This window comes from Passer montanus, unplaced genomic scaffold (assembly GCF_014805655.1).
Source record: "Passer montanus isolate IOZ18808 unplaced genomic scaffold, ASM1480565v1 scaffold10, whole genome shotgun sequence".
Classification (NCBI taxonomy): Eukaryota; Metazoa; Chordata; class Aves; order Passeriformes; family Passeridae; genus Passer; species Passer montanus.
The window spans coordinates 39,296,286-39,310,211 of NW_024356505.1; the positions used below are offsets into that span (position 1 = coordinate 39,296,286).

At 38.0% G+C, this 13,926-nt stretch overlaps 1 protein-coding gene across 1 annotated transcript in view; it reads right to left on the bottom strand.

Moving 5' to 3' along the window:
- Positions 1 to 2,087: 2,087 nt before the first annotated feature.
- LOC120503286 (sodium channel protein type 5 subunit alpha-like) overlaps positions 2,088 to 13,926 on the bottom strand; it is a 33,588-nt gene continuing 21,749 nt past the window's right edge. Inside the window, exons 18-27 of the mRNA XM_039711679.1 lie at positions 12,853 to 12,973; positions 11,603 to 11,757; positions 10,763 to 10,936; positions 10,431 to 10,538; positions 8,723 to 9,001; positions 7,679 to 7,732; positions 6,625 to 6,766; positions 5,970 to 6,070; positions 5,273 to 5,543; positions 2,088 to 3,898 (exon numbers count right to left, since the gene is read on the bottom strand). Coding sequence (XP_039567613.1) covers positions 2,703 to 3,898; positions 5,273 to 5,543; positions 5,970 to 6,070; positions 6,625 to 6,766; positions 7,679 to 7,732; positions 8,723 to 9,001; positions 10,431 to 10,538; positions 10,763 to 10,936; positions 11,603 to 11,757; positions 12,853 to 12,973 — 2,601 coding nt within the window. The 3' untranslated portion in view covers positions 2,088 to 2,702. The remainder of the gene's footprint in view (positions 3,899 to 5,272; positions 5,544 to 5,969; positions 6,071 to 6,624; positions 6,767 to 7,678; positions 7,733 to 8,722; positions 9,002 to 10,430; positions 10,539 to 10,762; positions 10,937 to 11,602; positions 11,758 to 12,852; positions 12,974 to 13,926) is intronic.

The following is a 13,926-nucleotide window of genomic DNA, read 5'->3' on the forward strand; positions in this document are numbered from 1 at the left end:
AAAGATGTTCTGCCCTTGGCAAGGGGTGGAACTGAATGGTCTTCAAGTCCCTTCCAACCCAACCCATTCCTTGATTCTGTGACTAAAGAATATGGCAAGGGAACTGTCTTCCCTAAAATAGGATCAGCTTTACTCAGAGTTTCTGCAGAACGTAAAATTCATCCTAGAGGGTACTTATCATGTCCTACACCAGCAAACAATTCACTTAGGGTACCAAATGAACTTTGGCATCTGATCTCCTGCATTGGTGGAACTCTGGCTCCGTTTCAGGGTGGCCTTTCCAGAGAGAAGGACATCAGTGATGCTTGTGTATATCTGACCAACAATTAACTGCTCTTACAATAAAAAAAAAATACTTCTCCTGGCACACAAACTGGCAAAGATGAGTCACACCACATTTAGGTATGGATGTGTTTAATGCAATCTCCTGGGAGGATGTGATACCAGGGCTGTTCAGTGCACACCCAAATCCATGAGAACGATGCATGTGGCTCATTACTGCTCCTCAATGCATCCTGCACATCTTGGGAAGCTCACACTGAACAGGCTGGAGCTGGGAAACACCATCCCACCAGTGCCATGTAGTCAGCTCCTCAGCTGTGGTTGTTCATATGCTGTGAAAGTGGTTAAAAATCATTTTAGCCAAATAAATCCATTTATTTTCATTAATTCTTTTATAGCTGTTAGATTTATTTTTTATTTGAAGGAATACAGCCCCTGGATCCTAAAGGCACAGAGCTGTTGACTTTTCTGGTATAACACAGATTCACTGTGCATCTACATTAAAATCTGAGGGAGTATTAGTCAAAACTAATTAAAGGTGCTACCATTTCACGAATGGCTAGGGAGAAGTTAAGGGAATACCACAGATGAAACTAAAAGGTACTATAAATATTTATTTGCATCAGTCTTCAGACAATATTAACTCAAAACAAAGTCTCAGTGTAATTTACCATCCATAGTAAAAGAGAATTTCTGTCCAAAAAGCTCACAATCTGAAGAGGTGGAAAAGACAAGAGAAAGCAACGCAAGACATAAGAATGTAACTGCTGCCAGGGAAGGGGCATTCAAGAGAGAAGAAAATTTGCTGCAGGTTGCAAAGAAGTGCACAGCAGGTCCCACTCAATCACTGGGTTCTTTTCTGGCTGAAATCAGTGTGGAGGGAAAAGCTCACCTGAGCCTTGCCAGAACCTGCCAAACCCAACAGTGATCACAGAGCTGCAACCTTGCAACTAAGAAAAATAAAAAGCATCTTAAACCTTAAAGATATTAGTGTACATAAGAAATTAAAATGTCAGGGGTAATTTGTGACTACATTAGTACATGACAAAGGGAAACACAACAGTCCTTAGACAGCAAAGTTCATCAGCTGGATGTATCTCCAAAGTAAATGTACAAAGGACAAAAGAGTAAATAGTGTTTGGGAGTGTGTTTTTCTGAGAAGTATAAAGAAATGAAATTAAAGGACTTCATCAGGAAAATGTGGTGAGATGAGAAACCATGACAGCCCATCTACACACATAGTTCCATAAGAATTTTTCATTACATCCTTAGGCTTATTTGAATCCCAGACCCAAGTACTTCAACCCAGATTCCCTAATTGCCTACATTACTCATAATTTGGTTTCTTCTAAGCTTTGCAGGAGAGAGAAGGCTGGTTCTCCATCAGAGAAACACAGGCAGGAGGGAGAAAGTCTCCTACATCCAAAGGGACACATCCATGGTCATGGATGATGTTCATCACCGTGACCAAGGACATGGTGGGTCCCATGTGGAGCTCCCTGGCCTTGGTTTCTGGTGTCTAAGGGAGTGGCTGAAGTAATATTACCAATTTCCAGCCAGTGTTATGTTATTTGTGTTTCTCTTCTCTGCCACATTGTCAAGAATGAACTTGAACAAAACTCAACCTTTAGGAGAAGTTTGAGGAAATTATGAGATAAACACAAATTTTTATGGGGTGATTGATGGTACAGCTGCCTTCACCTCACTGCCAGAGGAAATCGGGTTAAAAAAAAATAATCCTCACAGGCAAAACATAAAGCAAGGTTTTTCTCTGCTCAGTATGACTTCTGTAATACTAAGAGTTGTATTGTTATTTAATTAAACCTCAGTAACACAACTATGATAACATACATGCCATGGTTTATTCTGTAATTCGATCATATGGGAAGAAGTCCACTACACTGTGGAATATCTGTGGATCATGCAGGGTCTATGTTTGTGGTACATCTGTCCCCAAACATTAAAAAAAAAATTAAAAAATCATCAGTGATTTGCTAAACAGGTTTATAATGATACTAGCAATTCGGAATGGAATAAATCTTAGCACTTTTCCATTCCTCAATTTATACTCATATTGACATTCACTTTCTGTTCTCCAGAAGATCCATTGGTGCTTGGACTTTTCTCTGCTTCCTGTACAGAGGAAATATCAGCTGAGGTTGCCTGTCACTGCTGTGAACATGTCACAGCACCCAGGTACTGCGGGACCCACTTTGCATCTATCAAACAGATCCAAAACCTTTCTCTGATTAGGAAAATATTGAAGAAAACTGAGCACAGCAGAGCCAAGGGCCACGATTCTCAGCTGCCATAATCAACGGACCTGGTTTCATAGGGAAGCTGTCTCTGCTGACAAGTATTTACAATATCATCTTCTGTGAAAATTTAAAAATATTCTTAACAGCTCTGTCACCAATTAACTACTTAATGTCTGGAGATTTTTGATTGCCCATTTCTCCATTCTCAACCATGAGATTGCCACTACTCTCTCCTGTGACACTGTCATACGACGGAGGGATGGACACCGAGGACGACGTTTCAGACCTGTTAGGACTCCTACCATAATTTGCACGCAGCATAGACGCAATGAGTCCTTCTTTTTCTGGAGCAGCATCTCCCAGAGTGTCCGAGCTGCCAGTTCTGTGCTGGTACAGGTAGGAAGCCTGTCTGACGGAGCGCTGCAGCAGGTGGCTCCTGTAGGCGCGCTGGATCACCGTGGCTGATGCTTCCTCTTGCCTGTGGCTGAGCGTAGTGGATATTGGCTCATAGGATTGTTTTGATGGATTGGCAGCCATGAATTTCTCCTCCATTTGTACTTTCAGAGTATCCAGCTCCCCAGAATCTCCCAACACCCTCTTGGTGAAAGCAAACAAGATATCCAAGCAGTGTATCTTGTCCCCACTGACCAGAGGCAGGTCCATTGCTGTGAGTTCAACTTTGTTTGGTTTTGGTACACACAAAGGCTTGGGCAGAGCATCTGCAAAGTCTGAAAGTGCAGAGAAAGTTATGAACTGAGTTGCCTCAGGATCAAACTTCTCCCATATTTCATAAAAGATATCAAAGTCATCTTCCCCTAAAGGCTCTGCACTTTCCTCAGTGGCAGCATTGAAGTTCTCCAGAATAACTGCTATATACATGTTTACAACAATGAGAAATGAAATAATGATGTAACTTACAAAATAAATAATACCTATGGCAGGTTTACCACATTCACCCACTGTACCATTTATGTTTGGATCACAGAATGGTGGCCCAGTGTTTAAAATAGGACTGAGAAGACCATCCCAGCCAGCTGACGTGGTGATTTGGAAGAGACAGAGCATGCTGTTAGCAAAGGTTTGGAAGTTGAACATATCATCAATGCCACCTTCCATCTTCACATAGGCAAAATTAGCCATGCCAAAAATGGCATAAATGAACATGACCAGAAACAGCAAGAGGCCAATGTTGAACAGAGCAGGAAGGGACATCATTAAGGCAAAGAGCAGAGTTCGAATTCCTTTGGCTCCCCGGATGAGTCTCAGGATCCGGCCAATCCGGGCCAAGCGGATGACCCTGAAGAGTGTGGGTGGTAAAAAATGTTCAAAGGCTTTGCCAATGCTGGAAAGCAGTAAGGCTGAAAAGGAGAGGATAACAACTCATTAGAACATCATATTTTTCCTTAACTAGTAAAGAGGCTGGAATGATAATATATTCACAGCTCAAAAATATCTGATGTGTGTTTACTAAGCCCTACCAGAATAACTTTTAGGAGAAGCTGAATTGAAATAATAGTTGTTGAAATCAGCAATTATGAACTACATTCTTCAACCATCAGAGGACAGTCCCTGTTGCACAAAAGATGACAAGGAACCTTCTGTGCACAGCTTCAAATATCTGTATCAGTTGACACTTGATGACTGATGGTTTTCTTTGACTCTGGTTGGATGAATATTTCAACTAATTCAAGTTACCTTCTACATTTGTCTTCAAATACACTACAAAGCTAAACTAAGAAAAATTATAATGCAATGTCATGGTTATCATTTAGATAATAAAGGCATGACATGTGGAAGCAAACAGAGTGATGAACATAGAAGATGTGCATGCCACTCTACAATGGCTTTTGGTTCATTCAGGGACAGAGCTATACATGGATGTTATCTTTTCTTTGTTTCAATGAAATAAATGACATCTAATAGCACTAGAAGAGGCTTGTCTCTTCTAAGTGCAGCTGCTTTGGATAAATTTTTCTGTATTTACAATCCAGAAATGTAATTTCTCAAGGAAGAGCCATAGTTTTACTGAAATCTTACTTACTCTAGGCACAAGTCATAGTAAAGAACTGAAATATCCTTCTTGCCCTAAATGCCTGTTGCTGGGGCAGTACTAGCCCTGGAAATAGTTAAATTGGCAGGAAGCTCAAATTTGCAACCTCTTTACCCCATTCTTCCACTGCAATCCTTTCAAGTAAAAACTGATACATTTTTGGTGATCTTTTCTATTGTGTTACAAAGTGAGAACCTTATTGTCAGTCAGCAATGCCTGAATTCTACAGGCTATAATCTAATTCCAGTCTTCCCACTTTATACATATTCCAGTATTCCTATTTTTCTATATATTTCAGTCATCTATAAAAAACACAGATGACAAAACCCAACAACTGATCTGATTGAATATTTCTTAGTTGGTACTAAATCTGTGACGATGGAAATTATCATGTAATGTGATACTGCTATGATGAGTTATTTATTCTGTATTTCAGATGAAGAAAAAAAACCTAAAGAACCATTATAAATATATACACACTTTTACTAAAGGAATTGTCTTGAATCTCATTTAATATTATTTAATATAATCTTGAGGGGACTTGCTTATTTTTTCCTTAAGACTTCACAGTATTATGACTTACATTTCAATGACTATTTGCAGTTAACAAAATTTAACTATCTTTTTGTTTCAAAAAATAATAATTTATATAGTAAAGAATTTTCAAGACAATTTTACTTACCAACAAGTGACATAATAACAACAACTAAATCAAATATGTTCCAGGCATTTGAGAAATAGTACTGCCTCAGAGCCAGTAATTTCAGCACACATTCTGCAGTAAAGATGGTAACAAAGAGTATATTGATTTTGCTGAGGATGTTTGTCTTCGTTTCACTTTGCTCATAGGTTTCCACCATCATTGTGACCATGTTGAGGCAGATGAGACCCATGATGACAACATCAAACATCTGGGATGTTACAATGTTGAAAAGGAAACCTTGGTATCTGTTCTAGAGGGAAAAAAAAAAACAAAAAAACTTCTGACATCAGTTAAGCAAGTAAGGAGTACTCATCCATACATGCTTCCAACATTTCCAATTCTTACGTTGCAAAGTCACTCAGCTACAATGATGTGGGAGAAACTGGAGAAAGGCAGAATACAAAAATGACATAAAAAATCCATTCTCATCCTGAAGTGTTATGAGTTCCAAAGGGAATATAAAACCCAATAATATTTAGGCAGAGAACTCAATAAATATTTAACCTGTAAAATAATTCAGTCATCTTTTTGGTGTGGAACTGACTTTAGAGCACCGTGTGAGTATCAATGTAAAGCCAATAAGAATATTTTATATGCAATATATAAATATATACACTTTCCAGTGAATTAAATCTCATTTTTGCAATGCATTTTTCCAGTGAAGAATTCAGTTTACCAAGGGTCTTGGAATGGGTTTTTGAGGTTTCTTGGATCCCAACTTTTTCATTGCATTGTAATATTTTTTCTGTTCTTCTGTCATAAAGATATCTTCCCCACCTAAGTATACAAAGAAATGTCACTGTTATTTGGCGAAGAGCAAAACTACTGCACTGAAAATGTCCAAAATTCTGGAAACTGACATTCCTTCCTTTTTTACACTTTGCTGTTACTGGCTCTTATTTCATATCATGTAACTGTGTCCACAAAATCAGTGGCACAAACCAGCCATTCACGGAGTATAAGTCTTGGTGTGAAACTCAGCTCACTCAAAAGGCATGCAAACAAAAAACATGGACAGGATCAAATCTTTCCCTGGGCTTGCTGAATATCCAAATCTTTCCATGGGCTTTTGTGCTGGGCTTGCTGAATATCCAAATCACATAGCAGACCACTTTCTAAATAAGGAGCCTCCTGTCATGTTGAGTTCCCCAAAAGGACTGAAATTTTAGGAGGCTTTGAAATGTTTGGGGAAGATCTAGGCATTCAGGTTACAAGGAAAAGAAAGGAGAAAGTTATTTCTTGTAACTTAATTATTAAAACTCTGGTAAATGCCAACTGAAGTTTTAGATTCCCTGTATAGGACCTTGTTCTCCAAAGCACAACAAATACACTTATCTTTTTCTTTTGCTGGTTGAAGTTGTCAATGATTACACCAACAAAGAGGTTCAGGGTGAAAAAAGACCCAAAGATGATGAAGTTCACAAAGTACAGATACATGTAGAGATTGTTCTCCATCTCTGGCTGATCATCTTTCTGAAAGAAAGAGAAGCAACTTAAGAAAAAACAATACAGCAACATGGGCCCAATCGAGAATAATCTTCATATTGAAGCTCCTCTCAAGAATGGATTCCAGGAGGAACTAAGATTTACAGCCTTACTGCTAATTGCGACAAAATTAAATTAATTAAATTTAAAACTACCAATAGTGCATAACACAAAATTTTGTTTGAATATTCTTGAAATTACTTCCACAGGCACTGCAGAAGCACTAGTTCAGTTCCTTCCAATAAGGACAGGAGCTGTAAATTTTTCAGTACATGAAAAATCAAACACACTACTTAGAAGTCAAATTCCAAGCTCTTGCCATTAAAATTCCTGGCCTAGATTTGTTCTTGTTTTTTTACTCTTTTTAGCAAAAAACTTCTATGATGGCTATTATGAATAAAAACAAAATTGGAAGAAGAAAAAATAACTTTTCAAATTGAAGAACAAAGCAGAAAAACATTAAAACACACGTATAAAAAAAATCAATATATGAAAATACTATTATTAGTATTTTCATATTTTAATATATTATTTATATTTTCAAATATTATATTGCTAATATTATAATATTAAAATACTTTTAAAATTCTTTTATTCCTTTGAACTCCTGATGAAATGAAGACATCCTCTACATTTCAATTTCTTTCCTTACTAAGTCATACCACTTTGTTCTGTTTAAGTGGGTGGATCTAGAGCTGAAACACTTTTCCCCATTGCAACAGATGAGATTTAGGATACGATGAGTCATTTGTAGATTAAATGTTTACATCATCTGACAAAAAATAATTACTGGTAGTATTTAGCACTGACAAACAGCAGATGTGAAAGTGCAAAATGAATACTGCATTTGCAGGAAGCAGCAGCATTCCCAAAAAATATGGTTTGAATGAAATGACTGACCTCTCGTGAATCTACTGCTGCATACATGATGTCCATCCAACCCTTAAATGTTGCCTGGAATGAGAGATTATGGAAAATGTGTTGAACTTCGACCTTAAAAGTCTTCACATAATTTGCTAATCCAAATGACAGTGACTGGATCAAGAGCCTTTGCTATGTTCACAGGCACAAAGCACCCAGCTCCGGCTGCTGCTGTGTGTGGCATTCTCAGCCTCATTAGGATATGAAAGCTCTCAAGGGGGAGACAGAACACTTTGTCCTAGGATTCTGACAGAGCAAACCTTCACCAGCATGCCACTAAAGGCCATACAACCCTCATGTCTGAATAAATCCACATTTTGACAGAAATCTCACTATTTGCCCCAGTATTCCTTCTGAGATGGAAGCTCTCAGAATTATGAAACTGCTGGAGCCTGCTACGGCACTTGCCCACCAGATGCTCCTTTATCACCTGGAAAGTCATGGCAGGGTCTCATCTGTCCCCCTTTCCCCATTTGTGTGCATGAACAGCCAGCTACAAGTGTGGCTGCATTTCTCTTCACAGAGAAAAGCAAGGCACAACTTGCCAAGGTTTTTATGGGATTCACATTCTCTGAACCTCAGAGAAAGAAAAAAACAACTCTTATCTCATCTGCTGCTCCTCTTGTTGTTCACAAGTGGAATGCATTGTGGAAGATGGTTTACCTGAAGGGAATTGGTAATTGGATTCTGGTGTGAGTGTTTTGATTCATTGACCAATTGGTTGGATGTGTGTGAGTGTCTGACAGTCACAAGATTCTGTGCAGTTGAGTTGGGTGCTTGTGCAGATTCAGTGTACATAGTATAGAATAATATAGTATAATAAAGTAATTAATTAGCCTTTTGATATCAATGGAGTCTTTGTCATTTCTCCCCTTTGTTGGGGTTGCCCTGATTTACAATACAAGGGGAGAGCAAGCTGCAGGATATTTCACTCTTTGCATCACCTTCAGAGATGAGTTATGAATTAACAAAAGGTCAAGCCCATCTGATAAGAGCTGGCTACTGAGGACAAGCAGCACTTACCACCTGAAGAAGAGCCAGGTAGCCAGAGCCAACATTATCAAAATTGACTTTAACATTGACCCAGAATATTTTTCCAGTGTTGTTATACATGCCACAGTCTGTTTTGTTCTTGATGTTGTTATCTAGTATGGCATTTTCATCTGTCATATTGACACATTTTCCAAACTTCCCAGCAAAGAGGTTCACTCCCATGATGCTGAAGATGAGCCAGAAGATGAGGCAGACCAGCAGAACATTCATGATGGAGGGGATGGCTCCCAGGAGGGCATTGACCACAACCTGGGATGAAAAGGGAGAGGAAAAATATCCTTCAGAAAAAGGATGTGCCCAGATATCTGTAAGCAGCCACCTGGTCATCTCTGCAAACAAAAACCTGACGTTTTCTGTGTAAATAGTCACAGTCACAATAGTCACAGCTGGCAGGGGGACCTTGAACAGTATCTTTAGTATCTATTAGGCTTTCAAAGCAATAGTTGATATTTCTTGGTCTGCTGTGAGACCCTACCACTATTAAAATGTAAGTCCACCCTTTTTTATTATTATTTCGCTTATTTTTGGAATAGGACAGAGTCCATTTGTCTCTTTGTTTTTGATTTTATTAACATAAAACTTCTGAAGTATTCATCCATGAGCACTTGTGCAGAGGACTATTTTTAAGACTGTCAAAAGTAGTTCTTAAATGGAAGTAATAATTCTCCACTAGTAATTTGCCTCATTTATTTTGAGTGGATTATGCTTGTGTTTGGGGTCTATAAGCATAAGCCAGGTGCATTTCCTGTGCTAGGTGCTGTGCAACCACAGAAAAGTGGTCCATGCAGATTGTAAATGCATGCTAAGACATAGAAGATTGCTTTGAAAAAACTGGGGAAGGGAACGGTGGAAACATTTCTTTTGAGTTTCATAGTGAAGGCAGTGAACTCATCTGTGAGGTAGCAAAGAAAAACTTGATGGACCAGCAGAAAAATTAAAAGGCTTTGTGAAGACTTTTTTGAGACTGTGCCACACACATTCTTCATAGCAAGACAGAAAATATGACATTACCTGTTTCAGTATCAAAATTTACTCCAGACATGGAAATTTTGATACATTCTGCTGATTAATTTAATGACATTTCTCTCTGTCTTCACAGTGTCAGGATTGCAACCACAGAGTTTTCAGTCTCACTTGCAGAATAAAAAATAATAAATAAATGTGTTCTTTTGATGGGAAAAGAAAATCTAATGTTCTACAGACAAACACTTTTGTTTTCTGAAGGAACTCTATTTGAAACCATAATTTGAGCAAAGTACTCTTTAATAGGCTACAGTTTTTGTAAATCCAGTAAAATCTTTCAAAATTGAAGTGACTCTTTCCTCTGAGTTAGCTTGCTATCAGATTTCAAAAATTATAATTGCGCTCACAGTTCTTATTCTCTACTTTATTTTTGCCTATCTCAGTAAGACAGGAACACAAGAATGTCTGAGCAGCAATGGAACAAATTTCCACCTAGGCCAGATTTAATTTCAACAGCACTTGGATCAATCACTCCAGGAAAGTCTATAAGGAATGCCCAAATACAGAAGAGCACAACCAAGGGTCTCTTTAAAAATTTATTTTATAGTTCCTAAGCTGAACTCAGGGTGAATATGTGAACTTCATAAAGACACAGTGATGAGTCAAACCTGTTATGTGCTCATCAGTTCTGACAAGCTTTGCTTTGCAGTCTTACCCTCATTCCCTCAAACCTTGACAGTGCTCTCAAGGGTCTCAGAGCTCGCAGAGTCCTGAGAGATTTCATGGGGCCAAAGGTGCTGCCAAAGAGGTTTATCAGAGAGACCTGAGTGGGGAGACAAAGGAAATGTATTAACAACATTCTGTCATCCGTTTCCTTTATTTCTGTTAAAAGAAAAACCCAACTAACAAACAAAACTCTGCTTTCTGTGCCAGGAGTACAATATCCTGACACCGTTGCTACAGGGGTTAAGGTCGGAAATCTACATCCAGGAAATAATCAGGGATTCTGTGCTAATGCTCTGTAGGAACAGCAAGGGCAGAACTCACATCTACAATAAGGAAATCCAGCCAGCACCAGGCATTGGTGAAATACTTTTTGAAGCCATAAGCCACCCACTTCAGGAGCATCTCCAGAACAAAGATGAAAGTGAACATTTTGTCGAGAAATGCCAATATCGCTTGAATTCTTTCTCTCTTGTGTATATGGATATCTTCAAATGCCTGAAACCATAATAGATATAGAAAAATAGCAAAACCAAGAAATTAATCTTGCACATTTAATGTCAAGCAACACTGAGACCCCTTCATCATTAAGTTTGTTTTAATACAGATCTGAACAGCATTTGTTACTCAAATCTATGCCAGCTGATGAAAGTGTAATTCTCCCTGTGCCTTCTCTTTCTTTTTCTCTATATAATACAGCCCTGTGGATGCATCCTTCCTGCACAATGAAATCCTGGCAGGATAGGATAAAAATATATACGTATTTTTAGAAAAGTATATAATAAAGTTTATATGTTGAACAGAACTAAGTATTTTTTCCCCAAGTATTAAAAGTCATGTGTCTGTTTTAATGATATAAAATCTCCTTAATATTTCACAATTGTGACATAGCTTCCTGAGAAAAATCTAGTATACAACCAGAAGAGAAACAGCTTTTGAGATTCATGTATTCTTAGCTTAGCTTATGCTCTCTTATAATTTTTAATAATATCAATAATAGATTCGCAATCATTAAAATGGTGAATAAACAACTGCTATTTGAAAACTCTTCCCTCTTTATGAGTTGAAAGATATTCCGTTTGTTTGTTGGTAAAAACAACTTCTCTGGGTGCAAATTAAAGCAAAAAATTCCTTCATGAACACATGAAACTGTGCTACACCAACCAGGGCTCCACTGCTCAGAAGAATCATGAACACGATAAAGGATTCAAACCAAGAATGTTCCACAATCTGGTAGCAGGTTTTCCTCAGATCCCACCAGGTTTCTCCTCCTAACTTTGCAGCACCACGCAGGCAACACTGGAAGTACCTAGCACAGCCTGAAAGTGAGAGACAGCAATGAGTGCAGGGAAGGAAGGCAGGAGAATGTGAAGGCATGGCCAGGAAACTTCTGGGGATAGGAAAAAGTCAGTGGTCACAGTTGTTGCATCCTTATTGTTGGCTTTCCCTGTTTTACCGAGAGAAAAAAACAAATGGGGATACTTCTAGTTTAATTTGCCTTGCAGCTCCTATTTATATACACAGTAGGTAGAGCCCCTTTGACAACTTTCCACTATTTCAAGACATTTCTGAGACACTGGGCAGGCTCTCACTGGCCTGCTGTTGGGGCACACAAAACTTCAAGGCCATGGGAAAAAGTTTTGATGTCACAAAAGTCCTTCTCAGTTTCTGCACACTCTTTGGAAATGCTGTATGAGCTGAGGTGCTCATGAGATGAGATGCTGCAACCCCAGCAGAGAAAGCCACCAAATTTGTCAGGATTGATACAAAAGCCAGTGTTGTTACATATTAGGGTAGGAAGAAATTCTATAAGCACTGAACACACCCTAGAAAAACTTGCAAAGCTAGATATTGTTGGACAATTTGAAAAGAGTCCACAGATTATTGGATGATATTTAAGGTCCTTTTCAACCCAAGTCATTCTATGATTCCCTCTAATCACCACCCTACAGAAATTCAATTCATCTTAGCAGCTTCTTTTGCTTATTTCACTCCTTTGTTTTAGATTGCTTATGAAATGTTATTCAAGGAATACTTTTACTGCTGCAAAGTATGAATAAATCTGATGTGCCAGGTGACCATTGCCACGTGAGAGGTGATCCCACACCCTTCTCTTATGTCAAACCCCCAGAGTGGCTTGGTTGTGTCAAACTGAGTGAAATTCATCTCACAATACCATTTTTCAGAATGGGGTCTATGCCACTGCCCATATCTCACTTGGAAGCAACTGGCTTTTAGAGGAAAGGGTTTCATTTTTCAGGTGTCTCAGTCTCTGTGTTGACTAGATAGGGACAACTATTTAGCTTTTTTTTCAGATAACTAAAATTAATTGAAAATAATCTGACCCTATTGGCTCAGCATCACTAGAGAAACAAGATGAGTTTTCACTGATCTCATTTCCATTAGAGTCTTACCTTCTGGAAAACACTGTTCTGGAGTCTTGAAGTCTTCAGAAAATTCTGGAATCTGTTTTAAAAGATCTTCAGGATTCATCAGATCCACTGTACTGACTTCAGAAGAGCTGACACCATCCATCTAGCAAGCATGGTAATATCAGTTATTGATTCTCTCTAACTTGGGTCCAAATGAATAAATTAATCCATGAAAAAATAAAACTCAAAATTAAAGCTTTGGTATGCACTAATACTACAAGTATTGTTGGTAATGGAATAAAACTTTTAATTTTAAAATATATAAGCTTAGAAGTACCAATGGGTGCATTCAAATAGAGGCCAAAGCTCTATAATTACAATATCTATCTACATGAGCCAGATGTAACTGCCTAATCAGCTGGGAAACTGAAGAGCTTTTAAATTGCATATTAGTGAATGTAGCTCTCAGAGCAGGAGACATTACTTGGGTTAAAACCATGAAACATCCCACTTCAAAGAAATCAAGGGATTTATGGAAAGATGCATTTGCACAGGAGACCCAGATAAATAAATCCATTATCATGCCAGGAACTGAGCACCCATGACAGTATTTAGGAAGTAGAAATTGGAATCATACCCTGTATTCTTCAGTTACAAAGCTTTTTGCCCCCCCCATTAAACCAAAGACAATGTTATGAGTCAGCTAACAATTACTTTATGCTTTTGTTCTTTCATGGTTCCATAATGCTGCATTTTACTTCTTTGAATGTATTCTACATTCCACATTATTTTAAAATCACTGTAAACTGGTAACAACAATCTTTAATGACAGAGAAACTCATTTCCAGCATTATGTTTCTTGAATCCAAGATACTTAGGACACAAGCAGACTTGACGGAATTTCCCACATGGAAGCTTATCTCTCTTAATTCTTCTTCTTTTTTTTTTTTTAATTTTCCTTTTTCATGTAGTCAGAATTTAATAAATGGAACGTATCAGAGAATATTTTATAAATTATTCATTATTACTACCAAAGTTACATCATAGTTGTCCCATTTCTGCACACTCTCTTTCCTATACTATATTTTTTTTTTTTCTTTAAAATAAATACCTAAA